The sequence below is a fragment of the Strix aluco genome, chromosome Z (assembly GCF_031877795.1).
Source record: "Strix aluco isolate bStrAlu1 chromosome Z, bStrAlu1.hap1, whole genome shotgun sequence".
Classification (NCBI taxonomy): domain Eukaryota; kingdom Metazoa; phylum Chordata; class Aves; order Strigiformes; family Strigidae; genus Strix; species Strix aluco.
The window spans coordinates 53,358,031-53,383,185 of NC_133971.1; the positions used below are offsets into that span (position 1 = coordinate 53,358,031).

The window sequence follows — 25,155 nt, forward strand, 5'->3', positions numbered from 1 at the left end:
AGGGATAAAGGTGGACTCACAGATTGAGATAAAAAAAAAATTTAGTAATTGTAATACAATAAACCAATAACAATAATAGAAAGAATAAACAGGTAATGCACAATGCAATTGCTCACCACCCACCAACTGATACCCAGTCCATTCCCAGCCAGTTAGCCCGAAATACCAAGATCCCACAATCACAATCCTGGAAGTGAGAGAGAACCCCCTCCTTTCCAGCCACCCCTCCTTTATATACTGAGCATGATGATATGGAATATTCCACTGGCTAATTTGGTTCTGATGCTCTGGCTGTGCCCCCTCTCAGCTTCTTGCATACCTGTACCTGGACAGGACTTGGGGAGTTGAAGAGTCCTTGATCTCTTAGCAACAACTGTAAACACCAGTGTATTATCAACATTCTTCTCATACCAAATCCCATACTGAATCCAAAACATAGCACTATTTATTCTAGCTACTAAGAAGAAAAATTAACTCTATCCCAGACAAACACAGGACATCAGTCCACTGTTGTGATTTATTTCAGTTGGTCAAATAAAAGACAGTATGTACAAAGCAGACTAGCCTATAACACTAGGCCATGCTGGGTACTGCAAAATAAAGTGGTTTGCTATCACTCTCAAGGCTAAATTCAAGAGACAGAAGAAAACAGTGGACTAGAAGGTTGCTGTAGTTTGACCTCTTAACCAGCGTGAGAATTCAGTAGGACACCCTTTGACAAATGCTGCAATCCCTATTCTTGAAGATGTCCAAAACTGTTTATACTGTTCTGCAGCTCAAGCACCCATTTTTGCTAATATACAATTAAATTTTTAATTACTTTACATTAAACAAATTTCTTCCAATTCTGTCTTCCTTTTTCCACTGTAAGAGTAACACAACCGATGGTCTTTGTAACAAACGTGTATGTATTTATACATTTATGTTCCTCATTATCAGACTTTTCAAACTAATCAGGTGATACTCTTTCAACATTCTCTGGTTGCTTTCTTCAGCTTAAAACTATTTGTTTTCCTGGTAAGCCTTCTCAAAGTCTCATCACTCAAAGTGTGTTTTCTAAAACTAGACACTATATTTTTGATAAAAGCCTTCATCACTAGTGAGTATAGCACACTATCTCAGCTGTATTTTACACAGAATATTTCCATTTAAATCATTCAAAAGCAAAATTGCCTCTGACACCATACCAGTAACTCTCTCAATCTGATCGTCTGAAATGCCTTTTTCTGCTTCAACAATGCCTACTTGGTTAGTCTTCACAATATTTTTCATGTGGTGTGTAATACTTGCACTTGACTACTTCATTTCATTCTTTGACTGTGAAATATTGACTCCAGTTTACCAAGACAGTTTTAAATTCTAATCCTATATAGTGTTTTTTCCTAGTATGACTTCAAATTTCATAATCTATTTACGTTCTACTGTATTAGCACGATTGATAGAAACAGAAGAAACTTTGTGATTTTATGATCTGAACTAAAGAATTTCTTGGTTGTTTCTGGCCTCATTTTGCACAAAAATCTCCACCCTGCTCACATGGATACCCAAGAATATAAGTTGAATAATACATGATATCCAATATTTATCAACAAACGTTTAAGTAATAGCTAGGAAACAAGAAAATCTGTCTGTTAAGTAGTGAAGGTAACACTGGCAAAAGTCTATTTACAACAAACCGACTACAAATTAAAAGAAAGTGTGAACTAAAACACAATGACACATCTGCTTTTTTGTTTTCCAGTTTTAAAGAAAGGGGATCAGATCTACTTTAATATTCCTGTTTGGGTTAGTGGGTTTTTTAAAATTTAATCTGCACATTATGTGCATGAACTTTGACAAAAAGCTATACCAAGTTAAGTCCAGAGCACCAAATGAAATTACAGTGAAAGTGTCCTTTAAACTTAATCAACACAGCTAATTATTGAAACTATTGTAAATTGCTACAGATGTAATGTACACCTCCTCTGAGATACAGTAGATGCTGAAACCATTAAAGTTTATAACCATACAATCCTAGACAATTAATTAAATAGAAATGTCCTTTGTGAGGAATACATTAAAATTAAAGAGCTGCAGTGTCTGATATACTGTCAGATGTAAATATGAAATTTGGGGAAGTGGGAATATGAGTGGTTTAAAAATTCAAGTTAAGCAAAAGTGCTCTCCTATATAGTCAGAGAAAAGCAAGTTCTCCTCAAAAGGAGATTCTGATACCTTCCCAAGGTGCTTTTCATTGACTGAATAAACTCTAAGGAGATTTTTTCAACTTACTTAACTGGGTAAGATAGATAATGCTAACATGGTCCTCTGCATAACATCCAGCTAAACTTCTTGTAAATTTAAGAATCCTAATTTGGGACTATCAATACTGTCACAGATGCAACAAAAAAAACCCCAATTTACATCTAATCAGCAACTCATAATCCAATTAATCTGTTTATTATAGAGTATTAACCTTGACTATATATACTCAAATATTACCATGTATGAACAAATATTAAGATTTTTGCCTCTTCCTAAATAAGACCTCTTTTCTAGTTTATGAAAAAAATTCTCCAGAAGAATTTGAAACTACAACCACACAACATAAATTTGTGTTGCTTTCATATGGTATAAAAACAAAGGTAGAAACAGAATGTATTATGCACAGATCAGCTTTTCATTACAAAATCAAACAGGTGACATCACAAAATAAAAGAGATACTATAAATAAGTAAATTCACAAGAGTTGAGTGTTAACTAACACAAAATAGAATTATGCTATAACAGCATTTGAAGAGGATGTTAAATGTGTAGTTTAGAAATAGAGCTATATTGTGAAAATTACACCTTCTTTCTAAAAGCAGTAATGGCTGACAGTTCTGGGTAACATGCAAATAATTAAAAACAATGATACTGTGCTCTAAAAAAAAAAGTTCCACTATCTTAGTTTGATATTTCAGAATTATGAATCACTCCAGAAATCCTCTTCCTAATCACAAACCCAAAGTAAAACTTACATTTGTTAATAAAGGTGAGAGAACTCTCACACACACATTCCTATGAATTCTCTTTATAACTCTACAGATATACCTTTATAATATCCATTGCTCATGCAAAAGGCAGAGAATTAGGCAGATGATAGGCACATATTTCATTTTTCTACTCTCACAGGAAACAGGACCTTTGTGTGGATTTCTCAAGAACAAGCCATGGAACACCCTCAAGAAAACAGCATTCACAAACACAGACAACAGCACAGCAAGAACTATAAATTTTGAGAACACAAAAACCGAACATCAACCTAAGACAAGACTTTTAAAATATTATGTACCTACTACATATGCTGGATGCACACACTTCCTATGATTTGGATGAATTGTAGTGGCACACATATCCTAATCTGGAGCACATAACTACTCTCCAATTAAGGATAAAAGGATTAAGTCCAAAGGCACTATTTTAAATTTTTCTTTTACCACAAAGTTGTGAGGTGTTCTGAAGTCCAAGATGGGCTTGAAGCCCCCTGACTTTTTCAGGATCGGGAAGTACCTTCACTAAAATCCTTTCCTTGTTCCTCTTGTAGTGCAGGCTTTATAAATCTGCATTTAGAAGGGAAAAAAACATCTGGTTCAGAAGAGCAGAAAGAATTTAAATATGCCATATCACTTCAGTCTGTGCCTTGAGAGCCTTGGACTAACTACAGTATTGCCTCAAAGCAACTCCAGTAAAAGGCTGAAGGGGCCAGTGCCTGAAAAATAAAGAAATAATACACAAATATACTAATATACTGAAAATATGTATCTTCTACTTCCAAAACTGCTTCAATAAGTTCATGCACACAATGCAGATCTTTCAGTTATATTCAGGTTTCTTACTAACATATTACTTCATAATGGTCACTTTTTGTTTTTGAAGAACAAACACAGGTTCTTTTCCTCCACTAAATATGTTTAGTTATCCTATTCTTTCTGCATTTCATATGACACTTCCATTACAGTGCTTTCAGAGGAACACAGAAATTTTTTGCAACTCCTAATTTGGAATTTTTCATTTTATGTTATGATTTATTTATTGCAACTGAAGCATCAAACACCTTCAAAATTTGATTGCACTGGTACTGCAACCCCCCAAAAAACTGTTCAAATTCTATCTATTGTACCAGAAATCCTAAATTTGTGCAGTTTCAAGAAGCTGCAAAGATTTTACAAACACTACAAACTGTATCAACTTATTTACTGATTTAATTTTGCAACTTCAAAGACAGTCAGTAAACAAAAATATTTAGAACAGACCATCACTAATTTATCAACAATAAGACAGACCAAAAAACTGAGAAGAGTTTGATTTATACGAATTTTTATGCACTGAAAAAGTAATAAAAGTTTAGAAGTTTTAAGTTTAACAACTCTTAGAACAACCTGAATTCAGAAGCATGACAGTCAAAACTGGATTTTTAAAACTAAAGATTGATTCCACAGAAAGCTTTGGTGTGCACTTAAATGCAAATCAAAGCTGCTTTTTTCTTCTTAACAAAGAAAATTTGTAGTAACTCAAAAATGAACCACAGTTTGGTTTTAAAGAGCTATCTCTAACACCAAAACAGGCTCTCATCCCTTAGCTTATTTGTTGTTTTGTTTTCAGATTTCCCATATAAACTTTTACTGAAATGTCAACTGTCAGCACAGGGAATCAATTCTGAGATAAGCCTGCATGTAGTGTAATTAACACAAGTAGAAAACTTGCACAATAAAAATGCAAATCTCTGAAAAACTGCTATGACCTTACAGAAAGAGTGGAAATTAAGAGATTTAGGTGCTGTGAATACTTCTGCACCCCTCACTTCCTCTTCCAATTAGACGTCAAGTCAGAATCTGCCAGTTTTGGTCATAAAGATAGCTGCACAGCTAACTTCCACCTATAAAGCAGAATGAATATATCTTGCTTTTGTTTTTGTTCATTTTGAAGTCACCACTTTTACCAGAATGATTTTTACTGAAATATTTATTTCCAGTTCACACTAACTGATGTTTCAGGATTCATATGCTTGAGTTACCCCGTGTCAGCCAAGCATTTCATTGCCTTTGCAACAGCTTTTCCATCGTGAAAATCAAGAGGGAGAATGCTTTTTAAATACCCATTCAATTTAGTCAAAATGACCTTGAATTTACTACAAACAGAACACGCTCATCCCACCTGAAATCTAGTAAACTGATCAGGCAGCTGAACACTGAGATTAACACTTCAAAATAATTTTTAAACAATAGTTAGTCTGTATTCAAGCCTAAGCAGCCAGGGTATTGGAAACTAAAAGTACAGCTCCCCACATATAATTTCAAAGGTTTTTCTGATTTTTGAACTACTTGCACTACTGTGCTGAGAATACAAGTGCTTAATTAAGTGTTGTTTCTTAACAGAAGAAGAGAATCTTAAGGCTTAATTGAATGACAAATCATCCTGTGCATCTCCCTTAAAGCCACCAATACAGAGGTTTCACTTTAATAAAAACATAACAAGGTTGTGCATATTGCTATCACTATTTCATCCAATAAAAAACTAGAACTATTGGTTTGGTTAAGAGTTTTGTTTGTTTGTTTTGGTTTTTTAACCATGGGGAACAAGTGTACTTATTAACAATGCATGAACTGCCACAAATATTTCTGGCCTAATTTTAAATGTTGCTGTATTCTTTCTTGGGTTTTTTTAAACATTTTTTTCTCCACATTGACAATTGAAAATACCCTTGTTTCAACTGTCTTTTTTTTTTTTTAAACTGTTTCAGCATATAACTAGGAATACATATGCCTCAGAACTCATACAAGCATAACAGGTAATTAAAATTTGTTATTAAAAAGTCAAATGCTGTCAGAGCACCCTCTCCCTGTAACTACATTGGACAACTATTTAGATTGATTGGATCAACATGGTCAACACAGGTCAAAAAAAACCAATAAAAAAACCCACCACCAAAGCTAAAATTGCCAAATGAGATTATTAAAACATTACCCCAATCCAGTCAATTTCTGAACTCAGAAAGATACAGTTCTTTTGGTGTGAAGCTTTAATTAATTGCTTCATATCATCAGGACAGCTTTCCCTTTTGGCATATCATACCAACAAAGTTTCCTTCTGTACCGGGTCTGGCTGAGCCAGAATTGGTTTTCCCCTGCTGTGTTTTATGTTGGGAGCTGGCAGGGTGTTGATAGCACACTGGTGTTGTGGCTACTGCTGAGTAGTGCTTACACAGCACCAAGGCTCTTCCTGACATTTCCCCCCCACAGTGGGACGGGGTGGGCAAGACCTTGGGAGGGGACACAACCAGGACAGCTGACCCGAACTGACCAAAGGGATATTCCATACCATATGACGTCTGCTCAGTATAAAGCTGGGAGAAAGGAGGAAGGGGGTGGGGTCACCCTTGGTCCTCCGAGGCAACCACTACGCATATTGGAGCCCTGCTTCCTGAGAAGGCCTGACATCGCCTGTTCATGGGAAGTAGAGAATAAATCTGCTTTCTTTTTTTTTGCTTCTGCGCATGGACCTTTGCTTTGCTTTGCTTATATTAAAACTGCTGTTGTTTTACCCACAAGGGTTATTTTTTTTTTCCCTATCTTATTTTCTTTCCCCTCTTTGCCCTGTTGAGAAAAAAGGGGAAGGCGGGGGAAGTGATAGAGCGACTTGGTGGGTACCTGGCATTTAACCAAGGTCAAACCACCACACCTTCTCAGGCAAGTAATCTTTGCTGTCATCTTCCAACCAAATGCAGTAACATACACACTGCTCTGCCTAGAGTTCTTTATCACACATTAAATATAATAACATAGCTTTAGTTTCTACATTACAGTGCTGTGTTGAAAAAGCAGTGGATATACCTACTAAGTGAATGTTTGGAAAGGTAACCAACCTGCAAAATCTTAACGGTAAATCAGAATTTTCTTTCTCAAAAAAGATGACAAATTTTGGACCTAACGATGAACAAAACTTACACCAAAACTTTGTTAGTTACAAACTTATGCCAAAACCTGCTCACAAGTATCAAAGTAAGGATAATAGCCTCTATTTTGTATTCTCTATTTAGAAAAATGAAACCTTCTTTTATAAGGTGGATGTCACTAAACTGCTTGGTGCTTTGACAGATCTTTGCATAAATCATTGATTATAGTGTATCCTACTCAGAATTAATCCCCCAGGCAACCTGAATACTTCAACTAGTGGAAAATTTGTCTGCTAAGCTATTAAACTAGCCTGATAAGAAAGATACCATACCATTTCTCCATGATCAGATGACAAAAAGTTTGTGGGAAAGTTATAAATATTGTTGGTTTAACACTAAAAATAATTCTAAATCCTAATTTTAAAAATCTTTCACTATCATGGTACCATCAGTTCAGATGGGATGCCTTACACCATGCTTGTAGAGCGCCATGGAGCTTAGTACTTAAACTTCCCAGATAGGTACATGAAGGTTCAGAGTGGAAAAAAAAAAAAGGGAGGGTGGGTGGAAAAAAGCATGATTGATACTGTTAGGTCTCGTTCACTCCTAGGTTAACCATGTTGCACCAAACAACACTACTACAAAATCCAACTTGGTACAGACAACAAATTCAGTTATTCGGTCATGTATCACCTCGCCCTGCAATGCTGTCTCCAGGAAACACTCTAGATAGGAATATCTAGGAAATCTTCCTGCTCACACTGTCAACATACCCTTCATCAACAGCCAACAGCTTAAATTGGATGGCAAGACATTCAAACTCATGTATCCCGCCCCTCTCCAAGTCTAGCGAGAGCAAGTATGACATCTGGCAGACTCTTTCCAAGACACAATGATTATATCAAAGGACAGGGCAGCATCCCTGCAGCATTATGCAGCATTCAATTTATCAGCATGCTTGTAGGCTTTGTATCCAAGACACAGTGTAATAATTGTTAATTTCAGAACAAGACACAAGTAATTCCCTTTCTCGTTGGGTATTATCTTGTGAAAGCTATGTTTTACAGCGGGAAGTTACAATCTTTAAAAAAGCATGCAATTTCATCTATCAGTTAAAAGGGGTTTAGTGTAATTAAATATGCCATAACTTCAGTACTCAAAAGCCTGATTGTAAGATCACTTAGTTGTTCTAAGGTGGCAGACTCACAATAGTATTTAAAATACTCTACATACCTATTTCATTGAAATTAAGACATTACTATTTTTTATAAAACTACAGATTCATAAACAAGATCGCAACAGAGCACTACAGAGAAGAGATGCATAGGTGTGAGGGAAAACAATACCAAATATAATAAAAGTGGTACCTACTTCGAAACGGTCTGAAAGATACTTCAACTACACAACAGTCTGGAGCTACTTCGTACTAGAACAATGACTACTGGTAGATTTTTTTTTTCCCTCCTCTTTTCTTCTTTTCCATGTAATCGAGTTGTACTAGCTCTCCTGTACAGTCTGTCTGATCAGCTTTCACTAATGACTACAACTTTGACAAGCAACAAAGAGAACACTTGACTAAAAAAAACATCAAAAAGGAAGGCTGAGACACGAAAGCATACTACCAACTACTTTCCTGTTGAAAAGTAGGTTAGATTTGAGCTTGACAGTATCAACTCAGTAAAAGTAAGAAATGTTTGAATAATTAATCAGATTAAAAAACCCATTATCTTATGAGCTTCCCATCATTAGTGTTCCTCTAAATTTCTAGGTGATATGAATCAAACTTTTATAAGAATAAACAATTTAAAATACAGCTGGTTTTGAAAATCTTGACATGGAAATAAAAAACTACAAAAAGCTAAGTATTCAGTCCACTTAAGAAAAGTAACACCTTGCCAGTTACATTGACTTAATTTCTATCCCACATGATGGTATATTAGAACACATTAACAGGAAGAAATCTAGAGACTGCATGCTACAGACAAGAACAGAGATTGACTTATGAATAGAGAATAGCCAAATAATAAAAGTTATGATGAGAATCAGTATTTACGATCTACTGATGCCTCAAAATTTGAAATAACCAGTTACTGTCTTATAAGCTTCAAACTAAAGTTTATTAAGCACAGTAATCCTTAATGATAGATTTATCAAGTTGATTTTAAGATTCTAGCAAGATTAACATTTCACATCTTTACTGATTATCTAGAAAATTCAGATGCACGGTCATAATATTCACATACTAGATTTAAGCAAAAGTTACTGTCTCAGATTACAGACCACTTTTCACAATGGTAATAATGTTAGTGGAGATTCAGACTACAATTAGAGATAAAGTTAGAAGCCTAGAAAGACTAAGCTCATTTTTATAAGAGAAAATACAGATATTCAAATGAAAATTCTAACAACAAAGGAACCATGAAGTAGTGTGCACTTAAGCATTGCTTTCAAAGTGTTGCCAAACAGGAAGTCTTTACAAAAAACAGGTTCTCAAGCAGCAATATCAATATTCCCTTGTAATCCTTTTCCTTCTCTTCTCCTTCACGTTTTTTTTTTTAATTCTATCTCCCATAATTCTGATTACACAGTCTTTGGAACATGAACTGCATCTTATATGACTGTATGGTATCTTCACAATACCAGATAGGTTAAAATCAGCAATTATCTACCCATGTTATCTTCATAGTAAGTTAAGACAAGTTTAGAGAACAGCAGCAAAAGGCTGCTAGGATAATATTAATTTTAAAATAAAAAAGCTTGACATGTATCTCTACTTAATGTACAACTAAGAGGAAAAAAAAGCAAATGCCTGAAATGCATAAACACCAAAATAGAAAAGCTTACTTAGCATACTATGCAGAGAGATAAGTGGCACAGTGGATGCAAACAAAAGGCATATCAGGGGATGGAAGGGGCATGGGGAAAATTTCAACAGCTAACCTAGGTAAGGAAAGCAAAAGCATTAAAGCTATCCTCAAATGGCAAAGAAAGTCTACATGTAACTTGCCTCCAACCAAGTGTTTATATACAATATATACAAACCTCTCCCAGTGAAGATATCTGAGGGGATATTTTGAAAAAGTTAAAAGATTTTAGTTAAATAAATAGCTAGGCACTGGAGGTTTTGATCATTTTGGACAAGTTTAAGATAATCTGTTAGCACCTACCTAGCACTCCAGTAAGAGAATAAAAGTCCTATCTAAAAAAAAAATAGTATGTATGTCTACATGACTGCTCTAGAGACAAGCTTGTATTAAAGCTACATATACACACACATTACATACATTTAACTTTAGAGGACTGAAGACAGCTTCCCCCAAAAGTTCATAAGGACCAAACTTTGCTCATTTTTTCAAAGAATCCAATTAGAACTTTAACACTAGCAGTTAGCATGCTGAATAGTCTGACACCTTTGTGAATAAAGCAAGTTTTATTAGCTTGTCACTTGCTAGAACTAGAGAAATTAAATACTAGCATCAGCAAAAATAGCATTCACTACTTTTTAAATGAATCTTAAATCTTCTGTATGCAGAAACCTTGTGTTACTCGATTTACACACATAGCATCTCTCATATCCATATGTCTTCTTCATTTCATTTGGATTAGTTGACTCTTAATGAATTTTTAAATTATTTCAGGTTGGATACTGAATGTTCATGAGGATAGCAGGATGTCAGTTTCAACTGAATACTCTGGAACTACATATAAATAAAGGAAGCCCTCTTATTACAATGGGAACTTGGAGTTAAGAAAAAACAGTGTCCTAGTTTATTTTCTACTTGAATTTTAAAGACAGTCCAGCATTTATATATTGTGATTTTTAGGCTTTACAAAAACTAAGGTTTTGCTCACAGTGTTTATTGAACCAGCTGTAACTACATTTAATCAGAATTTTCTACTGCTTCTACTACACTTCTACTCAATCATAATTTATTAAGGATTACAATGCTGTAAAAGCACAAAGTAAACAGACAACTTTGCTTACTGCAGCTGAATTAGTGGTATGTGAAAAAGGTCTATAGTTTTAAAGTGACATGACCTCTTTTAACTAGACATAATAGTATTAGCATAATATGCCAGAGTACTAGTTCACTTTTTAAAAAATTTTTTAAAAAGTTTTACCTTTTTAAAAGTGAAAGTTAAAAAAATGAAATGGCATAAAAACTTACTATGTAGTGAAAATACATACATTGCTAAACACTAGCAGACACTAAGTAATACATAGATTATTTACCTTGGTTGTGATGTCAGCTTTATAACTGTCTTGCGTGGCAAAGAATCTTGGAAAGACTGAACATCATCCTACAAGAGAACACCTTTGAATTTGCTTTTGAATACAACTGAACATATATGAACTTTATCTATTATATGAAATTTATGAGGTACAAAATCATGCTAGCCATACCATAAACAGAGTCTATTTTAGCATGTTACACAGGATGAACCACAAAAGTTTATAAACAAAGTACTTCAGATTGACAAAAGAAAAAGGCTCACTTTGACCAACTCATTGAGAAATACCTGCTTTCATTAAATGTCTCTTAGATACCATTATCAAATTGTCACGTTTTCATTTTTACATACAAGACATCATAATCACCAACTTCCTTCAAACTTTGCAAATACTTATTATATTTTATTAAGTTTTGCTATAAATTTACTCTCAGAAACCCTACACTCTATATATTTATCACAATGTTTTACAGTTTTGTCTTCTGTCAGATCTCATTGTTACCTTATATTGTACATAAAGAAGATTTTCAAAAACATAATTTGGGGTGTGTGTATGATTTTTGTGATATAAACTACTTGAAGAACTATCTCACAACATTGATGAATTCTTATTTTTCACAAGTTTCTCTCTTTTCTTAAATACAATGTGAACCAGGGCTTACTTCTACCAGAAAAGGTAGTGACAAGCCATTGTTGTCATTATTGCGTGAGTCCTTAAGAGAACAGCCACACTGTTCACATACTGTTACGTTCCTACTGGTTCCTATAATGATGACAACTATAGACTTTGCAACTAAAGCACAAAGCTCTCAGTTCCTCAGAATACTCCTCAAAATAATGTTTTTCAAATCAACCTTCACATGAAAGTTTACTTTCTGTACTCAAAGAAATAAAAGTAATATGGTGCAATGGTTGCACAGCTTTACTTTTACAGGTTGGATCATTTAGGGATCTCTAAGTTTCTTCTATTTTTCAGTGTACTGCATTTCAGTGATGTAGTTTCTGTTTGTTTACTAATGTAGAGACTGTAAAACTTACACATGATGTACAAAGTATTCAGTTATCAGCTAAGAAAACCATGATGCTTTTGTGTGTAACTAATAATTAAGAATAGCAGAAACACAGTGCAAGCAGTATCATTCTGGAATCCTTCTATCCTGTCTCATTTCCAACTTCCTCTTTTCTTGCTTCAAGAAGGGCAATTTTCTTGATTGTACCTACTATCTACTGTAATGCTGCTACAGTCTCTTGCTCTGTTTCTTTGACCATGTATTTTTTTCCTTCTTCACCCTTCAAAGACAACAGCTGTTTTCAATCTTAAAGTCTTTGTGATTTGTCTTCCTCAACAACTTCTGTATTCATTCTGAATGCCCATCTCTGAGCAATTCTTGATGTCAGCTTCCCCCAGCCATCAAAATACCAAGATAGTATTTCAAAACAAGTGCCTTTGAACTTTCTACTCAAGGTTTCCAAACATTTTTTTGTAAATATCCTGAAGTTAGCATTCTACACACCCCATATTAAAAACCTTTTGTTGTGGTAGCAAAAGAATTGTGGGAATATTGGGTTTGCAATATGCTGCAGTTACTATATATCATACAGATAAATCAATCTAATTCTGCAATCACCTTTTCTTTTTCTGTTTTACATAGATATAATAAATTCACTGAAGTAAGAATTTTTTCATTTCTGCTTTCACAGTGGCAATAGTGGGTTTGACTTTGTATGCTCCTAGGCAATATACCATTTAAACAGCAATTAATACTTCTACAATCCAGTGGCATTAATCCAGACTCATAAAGAACACAAACAATAAAAGTTTAGTAAAATTTAACACCACAACATCCTCCAATATAATTCAATGAAGAAGGGAAAACTTCATTCCATGAATGATTTCAAAATATTCTTACTTTATGAAGGTGCACATTCATTTTGTTAGCCTTTCTAACCATAAAAAAAATGACATATTTGTGGCACACATACACATAGCACACAGCCACAGGCACATATATGCAGCATGCACAAATATATTAGTATCAAAGTCATAAAATGCATAAATAACTATTTTAACTATGTGACTGGAAGAGTAATTCAAGGTATGGCACATCTGGCACATCTAAACTAGCAGAATATATGTCATATTGGCTATGTTAGAAGTGTGAGGTAAAACCATAATAAAGACTGTCTTAATCCTGTTACATTTATGCACAAAGAAAGCATCTTGTTTCCTCTCTATTCCAGGTGTATGGACTTAGACTTCCTAAGACTACCTAGCTATCACAGCAGAGAGCTTTTGTTCAGGACATGAAGAAACTACAAATTCTGAAAGGAAACAATATAAGCAAGTGTGTTTATTCAAGGTGTTTTTGACTGTAAAATGGATCTCAAAATGCTGTGTGGGGATCTATTGCTGACTTTATCATTGGTAGCTTCCTGTTTCAAATAATTTCAGCTACGGAAAAAAGCACAAGGTCTTGTCTAGACATGGTCTTGCAAATTCATCTTAGGCTTTTGTTCAGGATGGAAATTTTCCTCTTCCTACATTTGTTAAGTAATAAGTAAAGTCAAATTACAGGACTGCATACCGCTATATATTCTCTTATCATATGCATGTCACTGAAATCACCAAGAAATTTATGCCTACAGGAAAATTAGAACACCTGGTTTTACTATGTGATTCACAAAGTGGAACAGAATAAGCCCATTTAACTTTAGATGTGTGGCATTTTTTCAGTATTAACTGCTGAATTTTTCACTTTTTACTTTCCAATATCTTACCAGTCAATTTCATTCTGCCTTTTCCCAGGCCACTCAAACTGTATTGAAAACACATAGTTCACATTTTAGTTTTGGAGAAAATCAAGAAAGATAGCTTACCATCTTCAGGAATGGAGTTGACATGTCATAATTATAAGCACCTTTATCCTTTAGGATAAGAATATGAGCAGAGTCAATTAACACTTTCTTCAAGTTCATTATTGAATGGAAAAGCCTGTTAAAAATTTTAAAGTCTTCATTAGTTTTCAGATGTTTTTATTCAATGTGATAACATCAAAATTTAAAAAGATTACACAACTCAAAAGTTCTGAGTTACAGAAAAATAAATGTCATTTTTAAGACCAGTATAGCATGAAATTAAGAACAGCTAGTTGCAATGGCTGACCAGACTGCAAAATGCAGAAGTATTCTGAATATCATTATATTCCCACCTTGAATACTGAAAATGAGGTCCATCTGCACCCCACTGTTATACTACAAAATGTATGCCCTCAAAATACCAAGTATTTTTTCAAAATGCTAATCTTAGGAAAGTTTGTGTTTTATGTCTGACTTCCAGTATCTATAGCGGAGGCAAGCCTGAAATGCTGGTCACAAAGTCAAGACTGTGTTTAAGTAGGATTAGAAAAACGATCAGAAACACAAAAGTTTAAATTATCACCATTATTTCCATTGCTTCAACTGACATAAAGTTTACACATTCTTAAATACAGAGAGCCATGTAATTTTATTTCTAAAATGAAAAAGCCTTTATTTTGCTCTCTCATAACTGAGTGCATTGCACATGTTTATACCTTGATTATACCTATGCTCTAATAGATAAATTAACAAATTTATGGAATTTAAAAATACTTGTTATAAAATAAGTAGTTTTAACTAACAGTATTTTAGAGGCATTTAAAACGATAACTTAACAGACATGCTCTACCATCAACCATCTACCATCATCTACCTCAAATTTACTAGCGCTTAACATTCTAATATATAACAATTTTCTGAACAAATGCATAATTAAAGCATACCATTTACTCTTCTTCAAAGAAATTCCATGAAGTAGCTAGCAGAGTAATTTGTCAATACTGAGACAGCAACTAGCCACCAGATATAACAGCAATAAACAACATCAGACAAATGAAGCAGAAGATTAGCAACATGAAAAAGATTTCACACACTGAAAAACAGTAGGTTACAGAGGATGTAGTATTTTCCAAGGAATGTAAACTGAAATTAGCATGTCTCTTGATCATCGCTTAGCACAGGCAGATATAAAGTGTTCTTCTATACAACAGTTACTGCATGAAATAATAGTCCTGTTATTAAAGAACTCTCACTATCACGTCTACCTAGCTTCTTTTGAAGCCTCAAAAATTCGGTTTGGACATCAAATTCTTACTTCAGAGGATTAAAAAAATATTTCATAACTGAAGAGCATGGGCAATCAAATCCACTTGTTGAGCAACACTACACTTTCAGTGCCGAGTGTATTGCTAGCTATAGCAAATCTGTATCTCTGAAATACTTTTGCTTTTAAAAAGCAAAAGGAAAGATTTAAGTTTACATATTTATAATAAATTACCTGGTGCCATAATCCACAACTACCCAATCTTTAGATGTTCCTGTAATAGCATCATGATGCTGAAAGAGTCCAAGGTTCCTCCTAGCTTCTGTCAGCAATTTATAGTTATCCACTGAAGGAAATACGCTCATCTTCTCAGATTTACTGGACTGTACCAAAGCCATGGAGTAGAGGATTTCAGCTGCCCTGGAATTGCAGAGAAGAATAAGATATTTATATAAGTTTAAAAAGCAAAGAGCAACACACATTTTACCTGAGGAATAACTGAAGTTTTTACATCTTTCCTTACACCTAGTTCTGAGAGTTCTTTAAACCCTAATCTTGTACTTTTTAGACCATTTCTAGCTTCCAACAGTTAAAAATCACTGCTGCACTTCATCATCAACTGGTTTTACACCTTGTAAGACTCCTGCAAAGCTTCAGTGTAGGAAAATAGAGCTTTAAAATAAAAATATGACAGTACAAAGTAACATACCATTTTCATAAATGTGTGAGGTACACAGATCTTAACTTAATGACAAGGATAGACTGCCCTAGAGGAAACGTACAATTTCCATTTCAAAAAACAACCTACTAAACAAATAAAATTATTGTAAAGAAATATATTAATCTGTACACTCTATGTAATATCTGTTCTGCCGTTTGTACTTTAAGCAAATTAAATTCTCCTAAATACTTAGGCAGTTCTTGCTCGTGCTCACTACACATCCACCTGTACAGTAAGAACACGATTAAAAAACGCTTAGACTGAACAGAATGTAGAGCCCTTCTCTCCTATTTCTTATGCAAAAGTCTAGCACTAAAATAATATTAGGTTCTCATTTGCTTTACAAGAATCTAAATTTGCTTTACAAAAGAGGAACAACTCTCTAATTGCCAGTCATTACGAATATCTGACTAAAAAAGATGTCTGTAAAAATTCTGGGAAACCATCTGTTAACTTTTTTTCCTATCTATCTCATTTTCCTAAAATGTTACCGTTCTGTTTAAGTCTGAAAATGGTCACACTCCTTTTCAAACTTTATTTGCATTTAATGAAGGTTTCTCAAGTGTTTGAATAAACCAAGTTGAAACAGGTTGATGTTACACAAAACAAAATAACATATGCTCTTGAAACAAATGTAAAACTAACTTCTAAGCATGTAAATTTAAAAAAAATTAGAAAAAAGTAAAATACATTAATTTTTACGTTTACCCAAGCTATCGGGGAATGCATGTGTTCCAATTTAAACTAGGCACAACAACAAATTTTAAAATAATTCTCAACTTAGGTTTTCAGACTGTGCATTAATATTAACTGTTCACATGAAAAATACATTTGGATTCAGTTTAGTCTGTCTTTATGCATCACATAGGTGACAATTATGTAAAAGCTGCAAAAAGCATGTATCAAACTGAAAAAGGTACACTGTACATGTAATAGCTCAATTAATTTTCATGTTGTCAATATTTGAGGAATAGGATGAGATTTTGCTCTTACAGATAAAATAACTGCTCAGAAGCTGTACACAAAATAAAGGTGTTAAAAGTTCTAATTGCTTTTTTTGCTACTAATGTACTTAAGCTTAATGGCTGTGACTTTAATGTTGCTTAGTGAAAATTCCTACATCTACGCATTCCTCCTACTTTGTTCTATTACAGCTTAACTTGAAAGGAAAACAAGTATATTGTAGTTCAAAAGGCATCAGATGCACATTCATCTAGGGGATTATGCCTGTCTGAAATGGTTGGTTTGTTTTTTTTTTTTTTTTTTTAAAATGGCCTAGTCACTAAACACAAACCCAATTGTAGCTATGAAGTAGAGAACAAAAAAATTTCGTCCTCAAAATACAAGTTAGATCTCCCTCCCCACAATCCACCTCAAATTATTAGTTTTTTTTTAAATAGGGAAGTCCATTATTTATAAACAAGGTAACAACCTTAAAACCAAAAGAAATAACATTAAAATGAAGCTGTATGGTAAATATATTTTCAGTTCATACTGCTTCCAGAACTTCACTTTAAATCCATCCTGTCTACAAGGAACACTTGAAACTCTTTTGCCTTTCAGGGAAATAACTGATTTTGTTTTACAGATCCGTTGAGTGCACCAGTCTCTTAGATGCAGAATTTTCCTTTGAAGTCTCAATATTATTCTAAACATTAGAATGGTTCAACACCAAAGATGAAAGACACTTGTGAAACCACAAGAAACAAATTAGAGAACACCTCAAATTTTAAGTAAGCATTACCTCTCTCTAATATCTTTCCATAAAAGCTGTATAAAAGCCTTGGTTTTCTCACCTCTATTTCAAATTTCTGCAGATTACCTAAAATAGTTACCACAGATTTTCCACTTTATTGTAATTTGTCACTGTATCTCTACTTGATGGGACACTGCAAATAGACCAAAGTTTGCTTTACTGATTGCTCAAAGCCTACACTAGGTTATCCTAGGTCCACTTTATATGTAATCTAAGTAAATAATAATTTTTCCAAGAGCTTCTGAACTCTCAAGATGTGGTCTTTTCTATCCATCTGTACTGTGGCTCTTGTCCTGTTTCTGAATTACTTCAACAATGTTTGTTGCAGACTTAGCATAATTTTTCCTGGATTACATCTGTAAAAAACAAAGGCATTACTAATTCGTCTCCAACTATGATGGTTCTTTGCATCTTTCCCTTATTCCATTAAACAAACTTCTGGTCACTGATTTTATCACCACCAAACTACTTCAATCCATCCATCTCTCACCTAGGATTAAAAAAATCAATTGTGTCTCAAATCAGCATTGATGTCACTCTCCATTATAAAATCCTTAAACTTTCCTGCACTTTCTTTAATGCAGAAATCCAAAACTTCTTTAAAAACAGGAAAAACCCAAACAACCAACTCTTCTTTCTTAAATGTCCAGCCATCATAGCAGGTCTGGAAGATGAACATTGCTTCTTGGCTATCAAGTAGCAGTGAAGTACTACTTAATCCTGGTACTGCTGGAACTTAAAAGCATTCATCCTTGGTAAAGAATAGACACACATTTAATCCCCGTTCATGGTTCATTCCCAGATACATATACACACACACACACACACTAAATAGAAAAATGTAAGTTAGCTCAAAAAGAACTATGCAAAAATTAATCACTAGGCTGGCGCAAGGTTATTATTAATGAAATATGATCACAATTTGTTTCCTCTGACTTTAAAGAAAACCAGAAAGACAAAACCCCAAATTCTGCTGTTCTTACAGCCAATATGCTATCCTTGAAAGTCTCCAAGTCTCTGAAAGCAAAACTGCCCAAAAAACCCGATATTAATCTGTCAAGAACACATGTCTACATTTTGTTCTTACATGTTATTCACAGATAATAATGAAGGCTGAAAAACTTCCCAGGTACATTTTTAGAAATGTGCTTTGTTTTAATTCATAAGACTAAAGGTTTAGTTTTGTTCCAAAGATTCTTTACCTGTAAATCTAGCACCTTTTTCAGAAGTAAAGGTAAGTGAAATTCTTACATGAAGGAATATTTTAACAGTGTGAAGTTGTAAATGCTACCTATAAACTTTAAAGCAATTCATATGAAGTTTTCCACAAAGTAATAAAAACCAGAAAAATTATAATAAACACACTTACATTTTTGAGAAAATAGACTATAACTAGGCTAAAATAAAATTCTGGGTGCATTTTAACAAACAGAAAGGAATTTAGGCAAAAGTAGGGAATTCGGTTTATAAGGACATCTGTCCTGTTTTCTGTACATATTGTCTTTTCCAATAGCAGTATTAAACAAGGTTGTTTTCACTGAAAATCAAATATTCTTGTGATAAACAAGCTAATGAGAACAGAGCTAATTAGTATTTATAATGTTGATACAATGAGTAAAAAATAAAATGCTTCTAAAAATCATATTCCTAGTCATTCTTGATACTCTATTTGTAAACTACTTCTGAATAGTTGTCAAACTTCCTAACTACTGTTGGCTTTACAAATGCCCTATTTGTAATCTTCTATCATCCTTGGATTTGTACATAAATTAAGCATAACACTTGTAACATTCCAAAGTTCTGATTAAAACACTGTAGGAGTCACTCCTTTGATGGCTTCTCCTTACTACGTTATTTTTACATTCTTCTGCCAAAGGGATTCTAGACTTGTTTTTTGTCATTCCTTTCAGTTTTGGTCTCATTTTTCTTCTCCTTCCTGACAGTCTTTGGCTTCTTTCCTCCCTGCTTTCCCAGATGTGAAACGGTGTGAAACTTGCTGGCCTTCAAAGTTACATTACAAAGTCTGTTCCCTAACACTTTTCTATTCTCAGGCCCTTGACCTCACTTCTCCTTACACACTTCTTCAGTCTTTCTGCTGCTTTCCTTTAGTCAGTAATTTTCTTGATTTCCTCAGGCTTCTGTATTCTTAGAGTGCAGAGAGAAGGCTAGAAAAAGCCGCTTTCATTACAAGAAAAACATACTACAGATCACAGAGTAGCTGTGTCTCAAGTTTGCAAAGCCTCCACTTTACCAGAGTAAAGACGATTCACTGGAAGAAGCAAAACAAATTCTGCTAGATTACAGGTTTCTCTTCTGAAAGGCACTTGTATCTGCCTCCAAATGCTACTTTCCACACCTCTCTTGCTCCCTCCACTACTGCAGCAGTCATTACAACACACACACACACAAAAAAGTAAGAAATCCTTAAGGAAGGATTTCTCAGCAGTACAGAAGTTCTTCTCTGGCACAAAAAGGTCTGAACAGCATATAGAAGCACTACAGTAGTTGTATTTTAAAGCGTCCTTCCACAACACAAAAAGTGTCATTTGACTGAAGATCCTTGGAAGAATAAGCTTTTGGAAACAGAATTTCCAAGTTTTGGCAATAGGTGAAGTGTCCAGGGTTTACACCATGTGCATCTGTCCCAGATCTCTTTCTGCAGCCTTAAAATACAGTTAAATCATTTTACAATATGTCTTATCTACTGCTGCTACAAGGGAGAACCACTTAAACATTCCATTACCAAAACTCATCACTAATTTTTTCTTTAAAGACAATGCAAACAATTTTCAGCAGAGCACTACCTTACAATCGGAGATCACATGGCACACAGGATTTCTGACTACTTCTCAACTGCCTCAGCCCTTGTAAAATTCACACCTTCGTATTTCTCTCTAGAAGAGAGAAACACTCTCTAAAATTTAGAGTACACGGTATAGCCATAATGATAGATTGATCTGACAGCTACCCAAATCCAATCCAGAAATAAAAAGTACACTACCTATTTTTCATGGAATCAGGACTTGCTGCTCACTTTAATAGTATTTTAGAACAACTTTTTTGGATGGAAAAAATATTGTTCTATTTCTGTGAGTTTACTAAAAAAACCATACACCAACTAATGCTTGTAACAAGAACTACATTTAAGCTATCCTTATTGTAAGTAAATTTAAACTGTACATTTCAAAATTACTTTTCCATCTGTACAACAGATTTAGAGTACTTATACATTCATCTCTCCTGTGTGCCAAGACATATGTTATGAATTTACTGGATAGCAGTATTTACCGCAAGTAGGATTCCAGGACTCTATCCAGTCGTTTATAGAAGGGTCGTGATGTAAAGTATCCACTCCAGTAATGATGATCTCTGTCTGCATAGGTGAAGAAGTCTCCACTTAAAACAGGGAAAAATGAATTGCTGCTCTTCTCACCCACATTGCTTTCTTTGCGCAGAGCTTCAAAGTAATCCGATAAAGTCCCAAACTGAGCCTGAATGAAAGTTAAAATTACTACAATATAGTTCCATTTTCTTTATTTAGACATATGAAGAGAATGAATATGCTTTGTTTAATATACATTTCAGAAATATGCCATCTTCCAGAAGAATTGTAGCAGAAATCCTATCCTAAAGGGCTTTAAAGTTTCCCTGCACACTTTTCAGACAAGCTGAATAGCTCTTCCAAAAGCATTTCAACACAGTACAAGACAGATGCAGACCTGTTGGAGTGGGTCTAGAGGAGGGCCACAAAAATGATCAGAGAAATGAAATATCTCTGAGGAAAGGCTGAGACAGTTGGCATAGTTTAGACCGGAGAAGAAAAGGCTCTGGGGAGACCTTATTGTGTCATTTCAATACTTAAAGGGAACTTTTAAGAAAGATGGGGATAGGCTTTTTTGTAGGGCCTATAGTGACAGAACAAGGGATAATAGTTTTAAACTAAAAGAGAGTAGATTTAGACTACACATAAGGAAGAAGTTTTTTACAATGAGGGTGATGAAACACTGGAACAGGTTGCCCAAAGAGTTGGATGCCCCATCCCTGGAAACGTTCAAGGTTGGACAGAGCTCTGAGCAACCTGATCTAGTTGAAGATGTCCCTGTCCATTGCAGGAGGGTTGGACTAGATGACCTTTAAAGGTCCCTTCCAATCCAAACCATTCTATGATTCATGAAATGTAATTATTTTTTTTTTAAGTATAAATTGTTATCTAAAATACAAGCTAAGTCTCAACAAATAAGCAAAGCATTCTTTTGTGTCTTGAGTAAGTCTCTAATACATGAGCTAAGTAATATCTCAGAATTATGTGCATAGATATCTGGACTAAACAAGAAACAAGAGCATAGTTGTCTTAATCCTGTGTTTTCAAATGCTGTTGTGTTCCAGATCTCGAACATATGCTTAACCCAAGATGACTGTTGATAAAAAAATTAGCATTTGCTTTCAGAAGCTTTTTTTTTTAAAACTCTGTACACAAAGAAATTGTTTTTAGAGATGCAACATGAGGAGCACAAAAAAATTCATTATATCCTGGTCATTTTTAAAAGTGCTCAGACAAATAAGGTAGTAAGAGCCCTTTACAGAGTAGGCCGAAAAGACAGTACCCTCAAGCTTGAGAGGTATGAAAAAAGGGGGGAATTAAAAAAGGGAAAGGGACTGATGTCACTGTTGCCAGCATTGAGAGATGTTGTTAAAGAAGGCATAGTAGATGACAAGCCTGATTTTGAGTAAGAGTGGAAAAAAAAAATAATGGAAGTGGGAAGAACACAGAAGATCACATTACCACAAGTATCCTCATAATAAACTATAATGGTAATTCTTCACATTTAAATGAAGTCACTTTTTTAGGGTTGGTGCATTTTTTTAAAATTTACCTTTAACAACAAGCATTTGAAGTAGCATGCTACAATTTACAACACCAGAAAACAAGCTTTTAGTAAAAATCTTTTTAAAGTGACTTGGAATATAAGGACTAGTACTGTGACAAATATCTGCTATTTCAACATTTAAAAAAAACAAATCTAACAGTATTCACTCTTCAAAATAATTCAGAAGATCCAAGTATCTGTTAGGTGGATACAGTACAGTAACTTGCCACTTTCAATGGCAGTAGAGATAGAGACATACTGCCATGGAAATCCAAATATTAGAGATCCTTGCCTTATCAGGCACTTCTAGGACACTTGGCCTTTGCCCTCACTATCACAGTCACCTACAAGACAGAATGAAGAAGAAAACAAACAAACAAAAAAAATCAAGAGATGAAAAGAAATTGGGTATAGCTTGTATGATGCTGAGTTACATCTGAAGAAGAAAACCTCACCAGAGAAACCAGCAAAGTTGAAAAAAATACATTCTAACATTGGATGAGTGGAAACAGTGAAACAACCTGGTAGACTCTTCTATTGGCATATAAAAAGTTTCAGCTTAATTTATGCATAGTAGGTGTAAAGGAGATCGCCAAACAGGAGACTAAACTCCCTGAGAGCAAAATAGACATCTATTACAGTACTCTATCACATACTTTTAGGACCATAAAATAGCTGCTGGTGTGAGAATCTCAATGCTAACAGACATATCCACTAGATAAAATATCTCAAATTTGTCTGAAAGGGTCAATCTCTTATAAGACCAAAAAAGCAGAGTATGCGGTACCTTGTGTAAGTAGTAATACCCTTAACATCTCAGCACTTAAGTAAGACATGTGAACTCTTCCTTTATATAATCTAGGCTTTTAGAAAGCTGAGCATGGCCTGTTACTTGCCTGTGGAGTTACAGTCCACTGGAGAAAGTGCAGCAGAGTGTGAAAGTTCTCTACTTAACCTTGCATTTCCAAGGACAAATCACATCAGTCAAAAAAACCCCAAACAACACCTAACAAACAAAACCCAAACAACAAATAAGGGGTGGGGGGTGAGAGAGAAAGAAAAAAAATCCAACTACGTAAATATAATTGAAAGGAAACACACTCCAGTGCCAACAGTGCTCCAGCTGAGCAAAGCACCCGAGGTATGAAGTGGATTAATCATAGATTGCTCATCTTTTTGCCTGGGTATTAAGAACCAGAAGAAGGATTGGATACTTCTGTAAGGACTTCAAGGGCTGGTGTGATTCCCAAGGCATTAAGACAGGAGGGCAAGCCAGGGCTAATGAAGTAGACTCTTAGAGTCCTTGACAATGGGCTGAGCAGAACCTTTCAGATAAGGATCTTTCAGATGCCTCAGGACAGGAGTCGTCCTTGAATGACATCAGAGCTAGAGCCTTCAGTTTTCCTCCCAGAGAAAAAAAATCATCCAGCCCAGGATAGTAGAAATGGAGGCCTGCCCACTATATCCTTTTCTGAGGAGAGTAAAGCTGGTGTAATTTAAAAGATGGGCTTTAAATTTAAAGAGAGTACTCTCCAAGTTTATCTCCCTCCACTAAGATACAGCAGGCATTCACATACATCATGTCACCCACATCCCACAGGAAACAGATGCAAAATCCAGCTCTCAGAGGAGCTGTGTTCCCAAGACATCATCTGCCTTATGCAGAACACAAGTCCAGAAGTCAGCAGGAAGAACTATCACAGTACAGGCACTACTTAAATCTGCAATTAGAGGAACATGAGGTGGTCTCAGAAAAGGTGAAGAAAAAAAATGCACAAACAAAACATGGGTTTAAAAAGCCTAAATGTGAAAGCAGCAATAGTGCACTCTCAAGTGATACTCAAGAAAAAACAACATTGTGTTCCCCTCTTTCTTATTCCCATGCTGAAAGATGATGAAGAGGTGCCTGAAGACAGAGAACATCTATAGTACATGAAGTCTCCAAAGCACTCAGCTTACACATTAGAATGTATTAATGTGCATATTAACACTCAAACATAATGATTGATTTAAAGTGATATCTCATCCAATAATTGTGCTAGTATATTCACTCCTTTTGTAGCCAGGTCAATCTCTTAGGATTTTACTGTATTCAACAGATTGTGCCAGCAATGGCACCTCTTAGGATTTTTTGTTTGTTTCTTTTGGGACATAAAACCAAGAGGTCTCAAGCACAGCAAGAAAGTTCGCTCAAATTTCTAATAAGAAAATACAGCAGTTTTAAATAACAAAGCCTGTAAGCCTTAAATAACAATGTCTGAAGCCTGTGAAAACAACAGTACTATGAAAACAACCTTAATAGCTGTTCTCTAAAATAGTCTAGTTTGGATACTATTTATAGTTTTCAAGCAGGTGTTATTAATAGCAAAGTTTTCATTTTAGAGGGAGAGGAGGCGGTAAAGGCAAAAAAAAATGTAATCTGCCAAGACAAATCAATCTGTTGTTAGAGTATATAAAGCTCCACAGTTTCAAAAAAACCCAGCAAAAACCTACAACTTTTTTCCATGTAGAATCTCAAGATTCCGAGAAATACTGTTTTCTCCA

The 25,155-nt window shown here is 34.7% G+C and overlaps 1 protein-coding gene across 7 annotated transcripts in view; it reads right to left on the minus strand.

Moving 5' to 3' along the window:
- MAN2A1 (mannosidase alpha class 2A member 1) overlaps window positions 1-25,155 on the minus strand; it is a 126,305-nt gene that overhangs the window by 52,767 nt on the left and 48,383 nt on the right. For all 7 annotated transcript variants that reach the window (XR_012621509.1, XR_012621511.1, XR_012621508.1 and 4 more), the window contains exons 9-12: window positions 21,032-21,234; window positions 15,501-15,686; window positions 14,024-14,138; window positions 11,148-11,215 (exon numbers count right to left, since the gene is read on the minus strand). Coding sequence is in view for 3 of the 7 variants with exons in the window: in XM_074811552.1 (XP_074667653.1) it covers window positions 11,148-11,215; window positions 14,024-14,138; window positions 15,501-15,686; window positions 21,032-21,234 (572 nt within the window). In the remaining 4 variants the exon portion in view is untranslated. The remainder of the gene's footprint in view (window positions 1-11,147; window positions 11,216-14,023; window positions 14,139-15,500; window positions 15,687-21,031; window positions 21,235-25,155) is intronic.